The sequence below is a fragment of the Rhinolophus sinicus genome, linkage group LG05 (genome assembly GCF_036562045.2).
Source record: "Rhinolophus sinicus isolate RSC01 linkage group LG05, ASM3656204v1, whole genome shotgun sequence".
Taxonomy (NCBI): domain Eukaryota; kingdom Metazoa; phylum Chordata; class Mammalia; order Chiroptera; family Rhinolophidae; genus Rhinolophus; species Rhinolophus sinicus.
The window spans coordinates 61,578,243-61,595,513 of NC_133755.1; the positions used below are offsets into that span (position 1 = coordinate 61,578,243).

The following is a 17,271-nucleotide window of genomic DNA, read 5'->3' on the forward strand; positions in this document are numbered from 1 at the left end:
TGCTCCTGGCTCCGAAGGCTGCCGGTTCGATTCCCACATGGGCCAGTGGGCTCCCACCACAAGGTTGCCAGTTCAGTTCCTCGAGTCCCGCAAGGAATGGTGGGCTCTGCCCCCTGCAACTAAGATTGAACATGGCACCTTGAGCTGAGCTGCCGCTGAGCTCCCAGATGGCTCAGTTGGTTGGAGCGCATCCTCTCAACCACAAGGTTGCCGGTTCGACTCCCGCAAGGGATGGTGGGCTGTGCCCCCTGCAACTAGCAACAGCAACTGGACCTGGAGCTGAGCTGCGCCCTCCACAACTAAGACTGAAAGAACAACAACTTGAAGCTGAACAGAACCCTCCACAACTATGATTGAAAGAACAACTTGACTTGGAGAAAGGTCCTGAAAGTGCACACTGTTCCCCAATAAAGTCCTGTTCCCCTTCCCCAATAAAATCTTTAAAAAAAAAAAAAAAAAGAATATATTTAATGTATGTACAGATATTATGTTTCCGGTAACAGGAGGAAAATTGCAGCTCAATTTTTTTAAGGCACTGTCATTAAACACAAACCTGAAGTGCTCAAAATAGAATTCAGGTTTATAAGATGACAATATGGTGAGAAGTATCAGATAGCTGCAGAAGCATGTGTGTTTCTAAAAAGTAAAAATCTCAATTGGGAAAAAGAAATGGCACGCTTTATCCATCTTGCTTAGGGAAAGAGTTTTCAGTTTAAATTGTCTAAAGTAGCAGGTACAATGAATATTTAATTTTTGAAGCTGTGTGGGGGCTGACTGCTAGTAGTATCAAAAGTATGTTCAGAATTCTTTTAACACCTGCATTTATAATTTTAAAAAGTGTCATGGGGAAGGTTGATGAATTTCTGTTAAAAAAAAGAAACAAAGAAGGATATTTCATAATGATAAAGGAATCAATCCAGCAAGAGGCTATAACCCTTGTAAACATTTATTCACCCAACATAGGGGCACCTAAATATATAAAGCAAATGTTGATGGACATGAAGGGAGAGATTGACAGTAATACAGTCATAGTAGGGACTTTAACACCCCACTGACATCAATGGATGGACCTTCCAGACAGAAAATCAACAAGGAAACAGCAGCCTTAAATGATACATCAGACCAAATGGATTTAATTGATATTTTTAGAGCATTTCACTTCCCCCAAAACAGAATATAGCTATATAAGATAAATATAAAACTAACTCAATGTGAATTTTGATCAAATATTTGCTTTATAATTTACATGTAATAAATGTAAAATGGTTGAATGAGTTACAATGATTACTCTGCTTTCTTCTACAGATTGTAGTGGAAGAGTTCCTAGAAGATATAAATAACATCTTGAACTCAGGTGAAGTGCCTAATTTATTTGAAAAGGATGAACTGGAGCAGGTTTTAGCAGCCACCAGACCGAGAGCAAAAGAAGCAGGAATTTCCGAGGGGAACAGAGATGAGGTAGGACGTGTGAAAATGGTTATATGGCTTTGTAAAACAAAAACTTGTTTCAGCCTTTTTAAAAATGGTCTACCAATCCCCTTAAGGAGTCTATGGATAGAATTTTTGTTTTCAGTACAGTTGATTTCCTTTGTAATTCTCTGTACTTCATTTCCTGCATTCAAAGCGTTGGTTCACCATACTCCCAGCAAGGTCCATGGAAAGCAGAAAACAGAAACCCTATGGCCCCCATGGAGGACATAGTCTTGTCCAAACTAGACAGCTTCTCTTATCATTCTTTAAACACAAATTTATTTTACACACCCTCAGTGCCCTGCCTGAGGAGTCCAGTATTTTTGACTCCCTTGCCTATCAGCAAGGTTATGGTACAACTTAAACAGAAACGAATTCTCTCTCTCTCTCTCTCTCTCTCTCTCTCTCTCTCTCTCTCTCTCTCTCTCTCTCTCAACAACTGCTGTGCACTTCCATTTCTCCAAATGCTGTGCTAGGTTCCATATGCCACTATTTGTCTGCCCCGCTCTTTCCCTTCTTTCTATGTCCTTTCATGAGAATTTCCTCTACAGCCAGATCAGGGGTTATAGGTACAGACAGCAAGATTGACTTCAGCTAATGTAAGCAGAAATGGGTTTATTCATGGGACGCAGAATCATTGGGAGGGCCAAAGAAAGGGATTCCAGGCTGTGTTCCTTGGAATAAATATGAAATGCATACAGCAGAAGTCAATGTTCAAGGAAGCTGACACCTCTGCCACAATCATTCCTGCTGAGCCAGAAAGCCACTAACCCAATCGGCATGCTTTCAGCAGCCAGCTCCAAAGCCATGCAACCCCCACTCTGTCAGGAAGCAGCAGAAATAAGGAGCTGTTGGCTATCAAACTAGGAGTTCCCTGGGGGAGGGGGGTTTTGAAATTGGCCCCCCTACACAGAAGAGAAGAACAGACCAAAATAAGAGGGAGACCACTCCAGATTGGGAGGTGGCAGGTTTAATAAGCAAGGGAACTTACATCCAAGGCTTTTGTCTTGGGTGGCCACAAAATGAGTAGATCTCCACACCTGCCCACCAGCACCTTAAAAGTTTATAAAGAGGCCTTAACTGGGTTCAGTCATGTATATTGACCAGATGGTCTCAACAACACATTTCTCTCTCAAGGCTGTGTCCTTGAAACAGCTCCCACTGTGGGACTGGCGGGCAGAACATACAATCCAAAGACAAAGTAGGGGGTGAGAGGCCTCCAGTTGCCTGGGTCTAGCTCAGGGGTGTCCAAACTTTTTTCAACATTTTTCACCAAGGGCCATATGCGGTAAAATACACAAACAGCTGGGCCACTCACTCGAGGTGAAGTACGTATTGCCTCACCTGGTTTATTTAGGTAAACTAAATATATTTTTGGAATTTGCTGCGGGCCAATTAACACTGGATCATGGGCCGCAGTTGGCCCGAGGGCCGCAGTTTGGACACCCCTGGTCTAGCTCATAGGTCAACGGGTGGTCACATCCTCTCAGTGACCTCCTCCAACAGGAGCCACATCCGGGGATACTGGCTCCAGGTCCATGCCACTTCTGTCAGATTCTGCACCTGCAAAACTGGTTGCCCTGTACCCTGGTCCTCTACCAATGGTTCTCTACCCCAGAGCAAAACCTTATATGAATATCTCTCTCTACTTTGTTCAAGGGGTCTCCTTAAATACACTGATAAGGAGGGTCTACATCACATCCAGCACTTTAGGAGCAAAGGAGCTGCAAAATGTCATTTTTAATCTTTCCAGGCTGCATTGAGAAAAAGAGGTGGGAACAGATGTTCAACAAAACAATTTACACATTTACTACACTAATGTATTTCAATTATTATTGGTAGACTCAGATGCATTAGCCAACACTTATTTTCATTATTGTTTCATCATTCTTTTAAATTGAAAAATATCTTTCTTTTTGTCAGGTGTTTCAATACTTTATCAGCAGAGTCCGTCAGAAGCTGCACATTGTTCTCTGCATGAGCCCTGTGGGGGAGGCCTTCCGGTCCCGATGCCGGATGTTTCCCTCCCTTGTGAACTGCTGCACCATTGATTGGTTTGTCCAGGTTGGTGACTTCCCAGGATATCTCTTTGAGAAATTAGATTTGCCTGATTTTAAAGGCGTAAAACATTGTCCAAGAATAACTGAAGGGTACTTGCATTAGCTTCAAATCCCAGTAGGGATTTATTCCCATGCAAGGGATGATAACAACAATCATCAAAGAAAGGCAAAACAAAATGTATAAAGGAAGAGCAGACTGCTGAGTTTAGCAATGCAGAAGTAAACAGTGATCTTGGTAAGGGCTGTTTCAGTGGCTGAAGAGAGAACAAGGGAGAAGAATCAGAGACAGTGAGCACCCCTGCCCCCCATCTGCGGTTTCACTTTCCATGGTTTCAGTTACCGACAGTCAACCTCAGTCTAAAAATATTAAATGGAAAATTCCAGAAGTAAGTAATTTGTAAGTTTTAAGTCGCATGCCATTCTGAGTAGCATGGTGAAGTCTCACACCATCCCATTCTGTCCTTCCTGGGATGTGAATCGTCCGTTTGTCCAGCATATCCCAGCTGTATACGCTACCACCCATTAGTCACTTAGTCTCAGTTATCAAATCGACTATCGAGGTATCACAGCGTTTGTGTTCAAGTAACTCTTATTTTACTTAATAATGGCGCCAAAGCATAATAGTAGTGATGCAGGCAGTTTGGATATGCCAAAAAAAACTACAAAGCTCTTCCTTTAAGTGAAAAGGTGTGTATGTATGGGGGGGAAAAAGTATATATGAGACCCAGCAGTAGCCACAGTTTTAGGCATTCATGGAGGTCTTGGAATTTATTCCTATCTCCCCAGATAAGCCTACTGTATAGGCAACACCTTCAAGAAATTTTGCCCCAAAGGAATACCAGGAGATGGGCAATACAGGGTTATGTGAGGTGAAGAGAAAAGTATGTTTAAGTGGGAAACACAAACAGCACATGTGTATGCTGATGAAAGTGATCCAGAAAAAAGAAATATATTGATGGTACAGCAGACAGAGTTAAGCGTTGTTGGACCAATGTCTTTGAATCTATAAGAAGGGATGGGATCAAGTCCTCAACAAAGGGGCTGACCTAGACAGGGAGCATGCACAACTTACCCCCAGAGCAATAGGAGGGAAGGTAGAGTATATGAGCACAGATGCAGGTAGATGGGAAGATGTGGAGGTGAGAGCTCATTGAAGTTCTGTTTCCACTGTTTTTTGTTTGTTTGTTTTTTCAGTGATGTGGGAAGTGAGGTCATCAACTGAGAATGAAGAGGAAAGAGGAAGTGTTAACAGTCTGAGAAAGTATATAGGCTGTAAAACACTTAGGAGAGTACTTAGGGATGTATTAGAAAATGTGGAAGCACTAATAGACTGCATTAGAACTCACTCAAGCTAGTTGTCATGAATTGGAAGTGAGGCAAGTCTGCATGGTTGTGTGTTTTTTTCCCGCCATGCTCTGCTGCACAGCCACAGCCACAGGGTAACAGAAAGTTGCATTTGGCTACAGTTCAGGTGACTTCAAAGAAACAAGAGAGAAGTAAAGGAGTTGAGGTGAACAGGACAGTGATTATAATAATGGACCTGATGTCCAAACTGCATAATAAGCTGAGTTGAGTAAGCATGTGAGGTACTTGTAATATATGTGATTTTATTCATGGAATTATCCTAAGGACACTCAATCATTTATTCATTCCATCAACAAATATTTGTTGAATTCCTATGTGCCAGACACTGTGTTGAGGACAGCAAATGCAGATCCACACCCCCCTCTAATAAACACAGTCATTCAATTCATTAAACATCATAGACATGAGTAGTTTACTAGGCAAAAGGGGGGGTAAGGTAAGGAATAGTTCCAGAGGTATATGTTTTTCTTATTTATTAAATTGTATATTATAGAAATGAGCAACAGATTTTCCAAATTATACCTTTATTTACAGTGGCCCAGAGAAGCACTTCTTTCTGTATCAAAGACATTTTTCTCAAATGTTGATGCTGGAAGTGATGAAATGAAAGAAAAGCTTTCCCTCATGTGCGTGAATGTTCACTTAAGTGTCTCCAATATGGCAGAACGCTATTACACGGAGCTCCGGAGACGTTACTACACAACGCCCACCTCCTACTTGGAACTCATCAATCTCTACCTGTCTATGTTGAGTGATAAAAGGAAGCAGTTGGTTTCAGTAAGTTTAATATTATCTATCTATCAAATAAATTATATATATATATATATATATATATGTATATATATATATATATATATATATATATTATTGCTTGAATTTAAAACTTTTGTCAGAATGATCTATGTGCCATCTTATCTGCTGGAGCCCTCTCCATCCTGACATGTGCCCTTGACAACCTACAATATGACAAAAAAGTCCACAGGCCTCCCCCTTCCTTGGTATTTATATTTTGTCTTCTATCATTTACATAAGTGTCATTGACTCAGCAGAATGACAAGGATATTGCAAAAGCATCACAGTCAAGCAGAGAACTAGTCATGTCTGCAGTATTTAACATGAAAGAAAACTTTTTGTTAAGCAGTAGAGATGGGGTTTTGGTGGTCTAATGTGTCCATTATTCCCATTAAGAGCAAAAGCTTCAGTGTCAGGCAGGCTACGTACAACCTACTCTCTGTCTCTTCCTTCTTACACAACCTGGAGCATATTTGATAAATTCTCTAAGTCTTCATAGAAAATAAGGTTTTAAAATACCTATATCGACCTCTTGGGTTGTTGTGGGATTTAAATAAGTAAGATACTGTTTGTGAAGTACTTGGAATAGGATCTGACGCATAGGAAGTGCTCAGAAAATAGTGCCACCACCACCATCACCACCACCACCACCCCCACCACCATCAGGCGATTAACATGATCTAAAACAGTAAAAATGGAAACATTTGCCATTTAGATGCTTTAAATGTCATTCAGAGGATTTTTTTTACCTGGTAAATGCATGCCTAGTTGAAGAACTTGACAGATATTTTTGAAACCTGCCAATTTGTGTCAAGCTTTCTGACTCACCTTCAGAAACATTATTCTCAGGTGCCTTCTCTACCAGATACCATCCCTTTGATTCTAATTAAAAGTTTTGAACCACTGAGAAGTAGGGTTCATACCCAGCCACCAGAGGGAAGTACCTAGGACACTGTCTCCCCGGGGATTCTCAGCCCTGCTGACCACCTGAGGAAACAAGTGTTGAAATAAACCTTCAAGGCATATGAAAGCTGGTCATATGCCAGCCAGAAAAAGGACTAGGTCCTGGAGCGTGCAGTCCAAACCACCAGCAGCAGGGCTGGATGGAGAAGACAAACATGTCTGCCATCCTGAGGTTGACAAGGCTCTTTTATACAATGAGTTTGGAGAAGAATAGATGTAAGTTGTTTTGGAAGAATTTACATTGGTTCAGGCGGATGAGGGGAAGGTGAAGCAGGGAGAGTTCTGGGATAAATGAATTGTATATCAAAAAAGAAATATTTGATGGTCTTGGGTTGGTTGTGGGCACAGTCCAGAATGTTCATGTATAAACAAGGTGAGGTAGTGCCTGGTAGTGGGCTAATCATTGAAATGAACATGGAAGTTAATTCAAAGTTGCAACATACATTCAGGAATATGACTTGGTAGTCTTTTGTTAGTTTCCGCCCATGACTGATTAACTTTGCTTGTCTCTTCCTCCCATCCTCCAGCCTGCTGTAATTTAGTTTAGGATATCTCAGAATTTTTCTCTTGTCATAAGCTCTGAGAGCTGTGGCCTCCAGGAATTTCTATCTGATCTTGTCCCTCATTCATTCAACATGCAACTAAGCACCACAGAAAATTAAAACAATACCATGTGGACCCTCAGTGAGCCCACAATCCAGTGATGTCCCATTCCTGTAGCCAGGGGGCATGGATCCAAACCTAGTGTGGTGAATGTCACAGCCTAGAGTTCTGTTACCTGAAGATTTCTGTACGTTCACAGTTTTAAGTATTACAAACTGATTTACTAGTTCTGTAGATGTAAAATTCTGCTACCTGAGAAAGAGATGCCAGTAAACATATAGTTTAGAATACTTATTATAATGAATATTTTCATTGTCATCTAGGCACGTGACCGGGTGAAGAATGGTCTCAGCAAGCTGTTAGAAACAAATGTACTAGTAGATAAAATGAAATTAGATCTTTCAGCTTTAGAACCTGTTCTTCTAATAAAATCCCAAGATGTGGAAGCTCTGATGGACAAATTGGCAGCGGATCAAGAAAATGCCGATCAGGTACACTGATTCACCTGACATTGTGGGTGAGAAAGCTTTGATCACCAACTGATCGCTTACATCCCGCGACACATGACTGGATTTTTTTTTATGTCATTCAAGTAATTGCTAGATTTAGCAATGCTTTTAAATTGTAAACAATCTCCCTTCAATAAATCAGCCTGGTTCTCTCTTTGAGAATGAGTGAACCCAAAGAGTAGCACAGAGAGAGTTGTGAGAAAAGTACCACCTATAAATGTAAAGCACCTATTCTAGAAGGAACTGCTTTGTCTCCATTATTCTATTAACATAGCCTGAGATGGACAAAGGCATGTAAAATTCAGTACAGCTAATCCTCTTTCATCACTGGTCTAATCCAAAGGGAAAATATGACTCATTATTATTGGCTTTTTTTAAACATTGAAATTCAAATATTGAGACCACTTAAGTCATTGTATTTCAATCGCTAGGTCCGTAACATTGTGCAAGAAGATGAAGCGTCTGCAAAAGTGAAAGCTGAAGAAACCCAAGCAATAGCTGATGATGCGCAGAGAGATCTTGAAGAAGCTCTACCTGCACTCGACGCTGCTAATAAAGCCCTGGATTCCTTAGATAAAGCAGATATATCTGAAATCAGAGTTTTTACAAAGCCCCCAGATTTGGTCATGACTGTTATGGAAGCAATTTCCATTCTCTTGAATGCCAAGTGAGTAATTCAGAATCATGTATTGCCAAATACTTGGTGGAATTTCTTTGCTGTTTTTCTCAGTTTCCATTTATGTTTTCATTCTTCTCTCTGCTCTCTCACTGATTTGGTCAGTCATCTAACAGATTGAGTCAACAAGCATTTTTTGTGCTAGATGATGAGAGATAAGTAGTTCTTCCCTACAAGGCACACACAGTCTACTGGAGAGACAGACATGAAAAATAATGTCAAGACATGCAAGAGTTGCATAGTATTAGGAGTGCTGGGAAAAGAGTGCCCCTGGGAACATGTGAGTGGGTTTTTCGAGAGATGATGCTCAGGTGGAGAGTGGGACCCTGAGGAGAGCCCAGGGACGTTGGATGCTCATGGGAGGGAATGGGGCTGGGCAGGGATTTCATCATGGAAGGTCTTGTATGCTGTGCTAAGCAGCTCAGGTCTCACCTTGGAGAGACATAGTTTTCAAACTTTCTTTAGTAATACAATCTTTTTTTTTTTTCCAGGGAAAACTAGGTTATCAAAATCTTTTCTATGTAAAACTGATCAGGGCAAGGGTGAAGGGCCCAGGGCACCCCACAGCCAGGCTTTCCTAACTGACCCTCTGGCCAGCCCCTCAGTGGGGCATGGGAGCTCTGCAAAGCACAGATGGAGAGCCCTGGCCTCAGGGGACTGACAACTTGAACATTTTCAACATAATCGTATTTTCCTGTGAGAAAGACCAATTTGGCAAACGTTCACAGGTGGTGAGATTGACTGAGAGACATAAAACCAGTTAGAAGGTGATTATGGAATCATGGCAGGAGATTTTAAGGCTCTAAACCAAGGAAAAGGAGCTAAAAATGTGCCTGGGGCATTTAAAAAATAAAACTATTATTTTTATAACATCTTACTTTCGAAAACTCTATGATTTTATAATTCTTTCTCTACCAAAACTAGGTTGTATGGAACATTTGTCATCCAATTACTTGTCTCCCCGTGAGTTGCAGTGTAGGTAACTGCCAATTACTGGGCTTATAGATTTGAGATTAAAACTACTCACTTATTGGGGTAATATCTTAATGTTCTCAAAGGAATACATTTCTTTTGTTCTTGTATTATTTTATTACAATACTATTAATTTATCCTATGTGTCTTTCAGGCCTGACTGGCCAACAGCAAAGCAACTTCTTGGTGACTCTAACTTTCTAAGAAGACTTTTAGAATATGATAAGGAAAACATAAAACCTCAAATATTGGCAAAGCTTCAAAAGTATATTAATAATCCTGATTTTGTGCCTGAAAAAGTAGAGAAAGTGTCCAAAGCATGTAAATCCATGTGCATGTGGGTAAGAGCGATGGATTTGTACTCTCGGGTCGTCAAAGAAGTTGAACCAAAGAGACAAAAACTACGTGCTGCACAGGTATTTTATATTTTATAGAATTAAATGCCATGACCATCATTCAAGCTCCCCTTGTAATGCCACTGTGACACTATGTACACACTATAGGTAGTAGTGATGCCATTGGAAATTAGTTTTTGTTTTAAAAAATAGCAGGCAAAAATTATTTTTTTCAGAAATGACCTCTAAAATCAGCCCTCTTCCAGCATAAAAGGAAAATGAGTTCTTAGTATGTTTATATTGCCTACGGTACTTCTGAGGTGCCTTTTAATTCCAGCATCTGATGCTCTCTGATTCCATTTTATAAATACTCCCACCCTTGATGGTGGTGCCATCTGAGGTTCTGAAAAACAGATTAACTGGCAATCGTAAGGGAGGTCCCAAGCAGAACACAGAATGGTCATTTAGTGGAGCAGGTTACTGTGGCTATAGAGCAGGGGTTGGCAAACTTTTTCTATAAAGATGCAGATTGTAAATATTTTCAGCTTTGCTGGCTATGTGGTCTCTGTTGAAGTTACTCAGCTCTTCCCTTGCAGCACAAAAAACAGCTACCAACAATTCATACATGAATAAGCGTGGCCGAGTTCCGATAGAACTTTATTTATGGACACTGGAATTTGAATTTCATACAGTTATCATGTGTCATGAAATACAGTTCTTCTTTTGATTTTTTTCCCCCAACCATTTAAAAAGGTAAAAACATTTTTAGCTCACAAACCAGACAAAAAAGGGCAACAGGCTGGAACTGGCCTGCAGGCTGTAGCTTGCAAACCCCTGCTCCAGAGAACTAGTTAGGAAAAATGAGTTTTCACTATTGCCTGAATATTTCATTTGTTTCGTCATTTAAAGTTAATAATCAAGTGTAGTAACTAATTCATCCCAAATGCTTTGGTATATCTGTTTCTCTGTTCCTTCTATGAATTGTTTTGTTGGGTTTTGTTTTCATCTGTTTTTCTGCTCTTATTTTATTCTAGTCTATATTTGTTTTAACTTTGTATATCATATCAAAATCTTTTATGACATGAAAAAGGGAACATAAATCCTACTTTTTAAAAAAAATCTATTATAAATGTGCAAGTATGACCTTCTTTGGGGCCTATTCATAAATATTTACTTGATTTTATTAGGCAGAACTTGATGTTACTATGGCTACTCTAAAAGCAAAGCAAGCATTACTAAAACAAGTGGAAGATCAAATACAGGCTTTACAAGATGAATATGACAAAAGTGTGAATGAGAAAGAAAGTCTGGGTAAGTAGCTCATAAAATTTATGTTGCTTAGGAGATGCCTGATTCTCAAAAGTAGAAAGAGTTTTAAAGCAGTTATATCTCAGCTTTAATTCAACATGCAAAATGTATTTCCATTAGCCTTCTAGTATAAAATCAGAACTGGATAGATTGTATATATTCAACTCCTATATCTGAATAGGGCTTGTTGGGACGTGTTACATTATAACACAAAGCAACATATGAATCTGATCCAGAAAATAAATACTAGAGGGCACAGAGAGAGTGCTATCTTCAGCCAGAGTAATTAAATAATGCTAATTCCGCTATAAACAGAAGCAGGTCAATAAATTTCTTATAGTTTGGGAAAATATTGAATAACATAACCTGATTTTCTTAAAATTTTCTAGCAAAGACTATGGCCCTGACAAAAGCACGTCTGCTACGTGCTGGAAAGCTGACGGCTGCTTTAGGAGATGAGCAAGTTCGATGGGAAGAAAGCATCCAGAAATTCAATGAGGAGATACCGAATATCATCGGGAATGTGTTTATAGCAGCAGCTTGTGTGGCCTATTACGGAGCCTTCACAGCCCAGTATAGGCAATTGGCGAGTAACCTTGCTTTCTATAAGGAGCGGTGAGAAGCAACTGAAACTATGTGAACCGCGGGCGTCACTTCTCTGAGTGTAGATGGAGGCGCTCCAATGTGGAGGTTCTCCATCATGGAAACTTATTTAGTCATTCCACAGTCCTCCATCTCCCCCATCAGCTAGTGATGGTCTACCCCTAGCCTTTCCTTAACACATCCTCCCTTTCCTTTCCTGCCTTAGAAAGTTATTCATCACTTACTTACACACACAACACAAGAACCTGGGGAAAGAAAAAGGGACAGGGAGTCCCCTACCCTTATAATCAGAAGTGGCGTCTAAAATCAGCTGGGATGCAGTGTTCTGAATTGATGAGACTGCTACAAAGAGCTAGGTCATAGGAAAGAGCAGGAAATTCGATTATCTGGAGAGATTCTTTTCAAGCCATTTTTATGAAATGCCTACCTAAAAATGTTTCGCCCTTGTCCCTGAGTTATAAAACCTAGTCAGCAGGATCAATGCACTGTACAGCTGAAGCTGAAGTAGAATAATACTGTATGTCAACTATAAGAAAATATATATAGGGTGGCCGGTTAGCTCAGTTGGTTAGAGCATGGCGCTAATAATACCAAGGTTGCCGGTTCGATCCCCACATGGGCCACTGTGAGCTGCGCCCTCCTTAAAAAAAAAAAAAAAAAATATATATATATATATATATATATATATATATATATATATATATATATATATATTCTACTCATGGGAGGTGGAGTAGAGCATAGGGAAGATAGTCAATGGTATTGTAACAGCTATATAAGATGTCAGAGAGGTAGTAGTTTGGGGGAGGGGAGTTATCACTTTGTGAGGGGTGTAAATGTCTAACTATTATGTTGCTTTGTACACCTGAAACATACAAACAAACAAAAAACCTAGTTCGTATATGTAGGACTCGTATAGACTCTATAGGAGCTCAGGGGTCATCTGGTGCCATGTGGGCAATGGTGCCAGTGGTGCTCTTGGGGGACAGACAGTTCCCTGGTGTGTGTGACTGTACCACTCACTGAAGGAGGTAACATACTAACATATTTCTCCCCCATCTACTAATTTCTAGTAGCACCCACAGTCACTGTGATTACCTCAACTTCCCTACATGCCTCCAGACTCTCCCAAGAGGGGCAATACACCCCTGATTGAAGACTCCTGTGACAATCCTTGTCGTTTACACATGAGGTCCAGATGGGAGGTGACATACCAAAGCCACAGCTAGTTAATAGTATAGTTCTAGAATCCAGGCCCTCCCCCTTTCCTTTCCTGCCTTAGAAAGTTATTCATCACTTACACACAGCACAAGAACCTGGGGGAAGAAAAAGGGACTGGGAGTCCCCAACCCATGTGGGTCAGAAGTGGCGTCTAAAGTCAGCCAGGATGAATAACTTTTTAGTCCACTTCTTATGTCTCATGCTCTGATGCCAGGGTGACTGGAGACCGGCGGGACTTACTCCTAACCCGACATTTTGTGTGTGTCTTCATTTACTGATTGCTCCTGACTCTGTACAAGTAAACTCTCCTTCTGCAGCTTGTAGAGTGTTGGATCCAGGACTGTCAGTCTCTGGAGATTCCAATCAATCCTTCCTTCAGCCTCACTAACATTCTGGGCGATCCCTATGAAATACGGCAGTGGAACACAGATGGGCTGCCGCGCGACATGATCTCAACGGAAAATGGCATATTGGTTACTCAGGGGAGACGGTGGCCTCTGATGATTGATCCCCAAGACCAGGTGTGTAACCGATGTTTCATATAAAGAGCAGCCTGTTAATTCTGCTTAATATTGCGCTGTCTGTTGCAAGTCTACCAGTGGACCTTAACGTCTTGTAAGCTCTTGGGGGTGTAGACCTAGAGGGAATTTAGAAGGCTTCCAGTCCAAGTCCCTCATTTTGTGGATGTAGAAAGTAAAAAGGGAAGCATCCGAGAGCTCTGCATACTTGATTGAGTTTGTTTAGGGGGTTGACCATTACTTTTCTGTTTTCCATGGGAGAAATTCATTCCTGTACAGTCCTTGTTCCTAAAAGGTCTGAGGAGTCAAAATGAAGTCAGGGCCTGATGAATCTTAGGGCAAGCCTGCCTGGAATTTATGGAATTCCATCATCTGACCCCTAAGCCCATGGTTCAGATTGTACTAAATGGGGTTTGGAAAAGGAGAGTTTGGAAAAGCAGGGAGACAAGCTTGACGAGCAGAAGCGTGGGCTTTATTTTCTGGTTGGGTCTTTGCTTCATTTGTTCCAAATTCAAATAAAAAGGAAGAATCCCAAATGTTGGGCTTAAAAGATGTTTTTAATGTGGGAAAGTGGTTTTGTCATTTTACCTTTTTGTTTTCTTATTTTAACCTTTCAAATCTGTTTCTAGATTGAACAAAAGTTGTAAACTTTACTCTAAAGACTTCTAGCCGTTTATAAAACTCTAAAGCAAATGTCCTGCTCTGTGCTTTCTCATCCAGGCAAACCGTTGGATAAGGAACAAGGAAAGCAAAAGTAATTTAAAGATCATTAAGCTTACAGACAGTCAGTTTTTACGCACACTTGAAAATGCGATCCGACTCGGTTTACCTGTCTTACTGGAAGAGGTTTGCTTTTTACTTTTCTTATGCTAGTTCTCAACTTCCAGGTCATATCTGGAATCCTATACAGGTCACATTAATATCTGTATCATGCTAAAGACACTAGTCAGGTCCATTTTCAAATGAGTCAAACCAATTGCTTTGCTTCTTAAACAATACACTCTCGTATGGAGAGCAATCAGTTGATTGAACACATGTTTCTATTTCCAGACATTGTTTTGATATTAAATGGCATGGGCTGTTTTCTGACTGACTCTCAGGCCTCGCTGTGGCTTTTGATGGTTAGTTCGCGGCCCTGAAAATGCAAAGCAGTGATGCCATCAGGGACTATCCACACACCACTAATGATGTGGCACCAGTAAAACGCTCCGGGGCATAAACATTATTTTCTACTTAGAGGTCAGAATTAGATTAAGTGACTTGATAAGAAGGAACTTTTGTTTTGTTTTGTTTCAAGAAAAGATGTTTGTTGAGTCTAAGTGCTCCATTTCTTTAGAATCACTGCAAGAATGGATGTTTTTGAAATTGTTCACTCATTCAACACACATTATTTGAAAATCAATGCCAAACAATACAGATGTGGTTGTTGCCCTCAATAGCTTCCAGTCCAGTTGGGGACAAAGACAGTAAACAGAGAAAAGAGAGAGGAAATAAGAGACAAGGGGAGAAAGAGAACTTGTGATAAGGGCTTTGCAGGGGCAAGCCCAGCGCTGCATAGCCATTAAGGGGATGGGAGGCAGGAAACGAATTTAGATGCATGACTACAGGTAGTAACGTTTGTGCTGTTACCTGTATGAGCTCAGCCATGCGAGGAGCTCAGAGTAAGGGCACCCAAGCAAAGGCTACACCGTGTTCAAAGGCCTTGGGCACAAAAGAGACTGGTTAATGGTTGTGGTTTATTTACCTAATTTACCGTTCTATTTGTGTAAGAGAAGAATGAATGTGAGCGAAAGCAAGGGCTGTGAGCTGAGCGTCCGCTTAACCACACCCAGAAGTATCTAGCAGCAAAGTGGTGAGAAGCTCAGAAAAGACCATTAACTGGAGCAGCTGCGCCGCAGCCCCCACATGCTGCCGGAATCATAATATCAGCATTAGCTACCACTACAGAGTGTTCACTACATGCCAGACTCTGCTCTTGGTATTTTGGTTTATTAACTCTTTAATCCTCACAGCAGAGGCTTTTAACTGTAGCTGAGTGCTCTTGGGGGTGGGGGTGGACCCCTGCTCAGGGCCCCTGCCAGCAACAGGACACTGACCGGCCTCTCCTGCTTTCTGTGACTTGGAGTCATTAACATTATAGACGCAGCTGCTTTCTACCTTTGTAGGATGGTAATTTTACATTGTCTCCACCCATTCATGGGTGTGCAATCAAGTTAGTCGATCTCATTTTTTTTTAATGGAATAGAATAGAATTTTGAAAGCACAAAATTGTATTATGAGTAGTAAGGGAAATTTTATCTCATAAACTTTTGTTTTAAATTACGTGTTTGGGTACCATGTCACAATGTGAAATAGATTTGTTAACTATCGATTACAAACTATCGAATCAAATTTTGACAGCTCCTGGGCCAGGGGCCCCCGTCACATGCATGCTGACCTAAAAATCTCTGCCATGGGGTCTGTTGACAATGTCTGCCTGCTGGAGTTCTTACAAATGATCACATTTGCTTTGAGGGGAAAAAAATAACTGTCTTATATAACGTAGGTCCACAGACTTTTTCTGTAAAGAGCCAGATATTTTCGTTTGTTCAGGCCACGTACAGTCTCTGTACAAGCATTCAATGAACAGATCTGTTTTGTTTTGGTTTGGGGGTTTTGTTTGTTTGTTTTTAGAAAGGTAAAAACCATTCTTAGCTTAAGAGCCATACAGAAACGGGCCACAGAGAGCCAGATTTGCACAGCAGGTGGTAGGTGGCCAACTCATGACTTACAACAACTATGAATGTGAACAGATTTTCCTTTGCCTGTTGCAGGACCAGCCTGCAGGGACTGCTTTCTTAGCTTCTTTCTTGTGGGGATAAATAGTGTGTTGCCTTCACATGCTCTTGCTTCCTTAGACTCCTGATAAAACAATCGCTGGAACACGGACACTGTTGGAGGTAGTGAGAGGACACTTAGAAATATCTGTAAGGGCACTAAAGCACTGCTTGTTCAAACTAAATGTTGAGGCCTAAAGGAATCTAGAGAAGTTGACATACATTTTAATGCCTTGTTTTTGTACTTTCGTTTTAATGTTTAAGCTTAAGGAAACCTTGGATCCAGCTCTGGAACCCATTCTTTTGAAGCAGACCTTCGTAAGCGGCGGACGCCTGCTCATTCATCTTGGAGACTCAGACATTGATTATGATAAAAATTTCAGGTTCTACATGACAACCAAATTGCCAAATCCCCACTACCTACCTGAGGTATGAGCTGTGGGTCTGGAACTCCCAGCCTGAATGGCTTAGTATAGCCCGACGGGTCTCTGAAATGTTGTGGGTTCCCACCTGAGGGGACAAGTCTCCTCCAGATCCCTCTTCTCCCTCCAAAACCACCTTTCCTTCCACCATCCTCTACTCTTCCTTCTCTTCTGAGTCCTGATTCTGATTCCAATCACCCGTCTATGGCCACGTAGTTGGTACTCAAATCCTGCCCATCCGGTCCCCAGGCCATTGCCCTGTCTCACTACCCTGCACATCCTCAGCGATCACACCATCGCCCTCCTGGTGCTCAGTGGCTCCTCCCATCACAGGGCACCAGTCCCTTCCAGTCATTCTTCTCCCTCCTTCAACACAAGGACATTTGTGCCTTCTCATTGTGGCTGATACATAAATCAGAGTTTAAGAGTCTCGGGAGGGGGGCGGAAATCAATGTTTAAGTGTGCAGATGCCCACGGCATATGGCCCCAAACAAAGAGGTTATCAGCTTGAAAACTCTGGTGACTGGCAGTGTCAGAGAGTCATGATTCAAACGTCCAGTGTGTCTGTACTTAGAGACCTTGGTGAACCCCACTCCCATACACATGTCCCTGAGCCTCGACAGGATCCGGAAGAACCC

General features: G+C 41.3%; 1 protein-coding gene across 2 annotated transcripts in view; it reads left to right on the forward strand.

The window, feature by feature from the left end:
* DNAH6 (dynein axonemal heavy chain 6) overlaps positions 1–17,271 on the forward strand; it is a 248,852-nt gene that overhangs the window by 151,918 nt on the left and 79,663 nt on the right. For both annotated transcript variants that reach the window (XM_019756389.2, XM_074332256.1), the window contains 11 exons: positions 1,306–1,458; positions 3,394–3,534; positions 5,430–5,672; positions 7,577–7,744; positions 8,194–8,429; positions 9,565–9,826; positions 10,933–11,056; positions 11,443–11,639; positions 13,195–13,398; positions 14,116–14,241; positions 16,476–16,640. In XM_019756389.2, the coding sequence (XP_019611948.2) occupies positions 1,306–1,458; positions 3,394–3,534; positions 5,430–5,672; positions 7,577–7,744; positions 8,194–8,429; positions 9,565–9,826; positions 10,933–11,056; positions 11,443–11,639; positions 13,195–13,398; positions 14,116–14,241; positions 16,476–16,640 (2,019 nt within the window). The remainder of the gene's footprint in view (positions 1–1,305; positions 1,459–3,393; positions 3,535–5,429; positions 5,673–7,576; positions 7,745–8,193; positions 8,430–9,564; positions 9,827–10,932; positions 11,057–11,442; positions 11,640–13,194; positions 13,399–14,115; positions 14,242–16,475; positions 16,641–17,271) is intronic.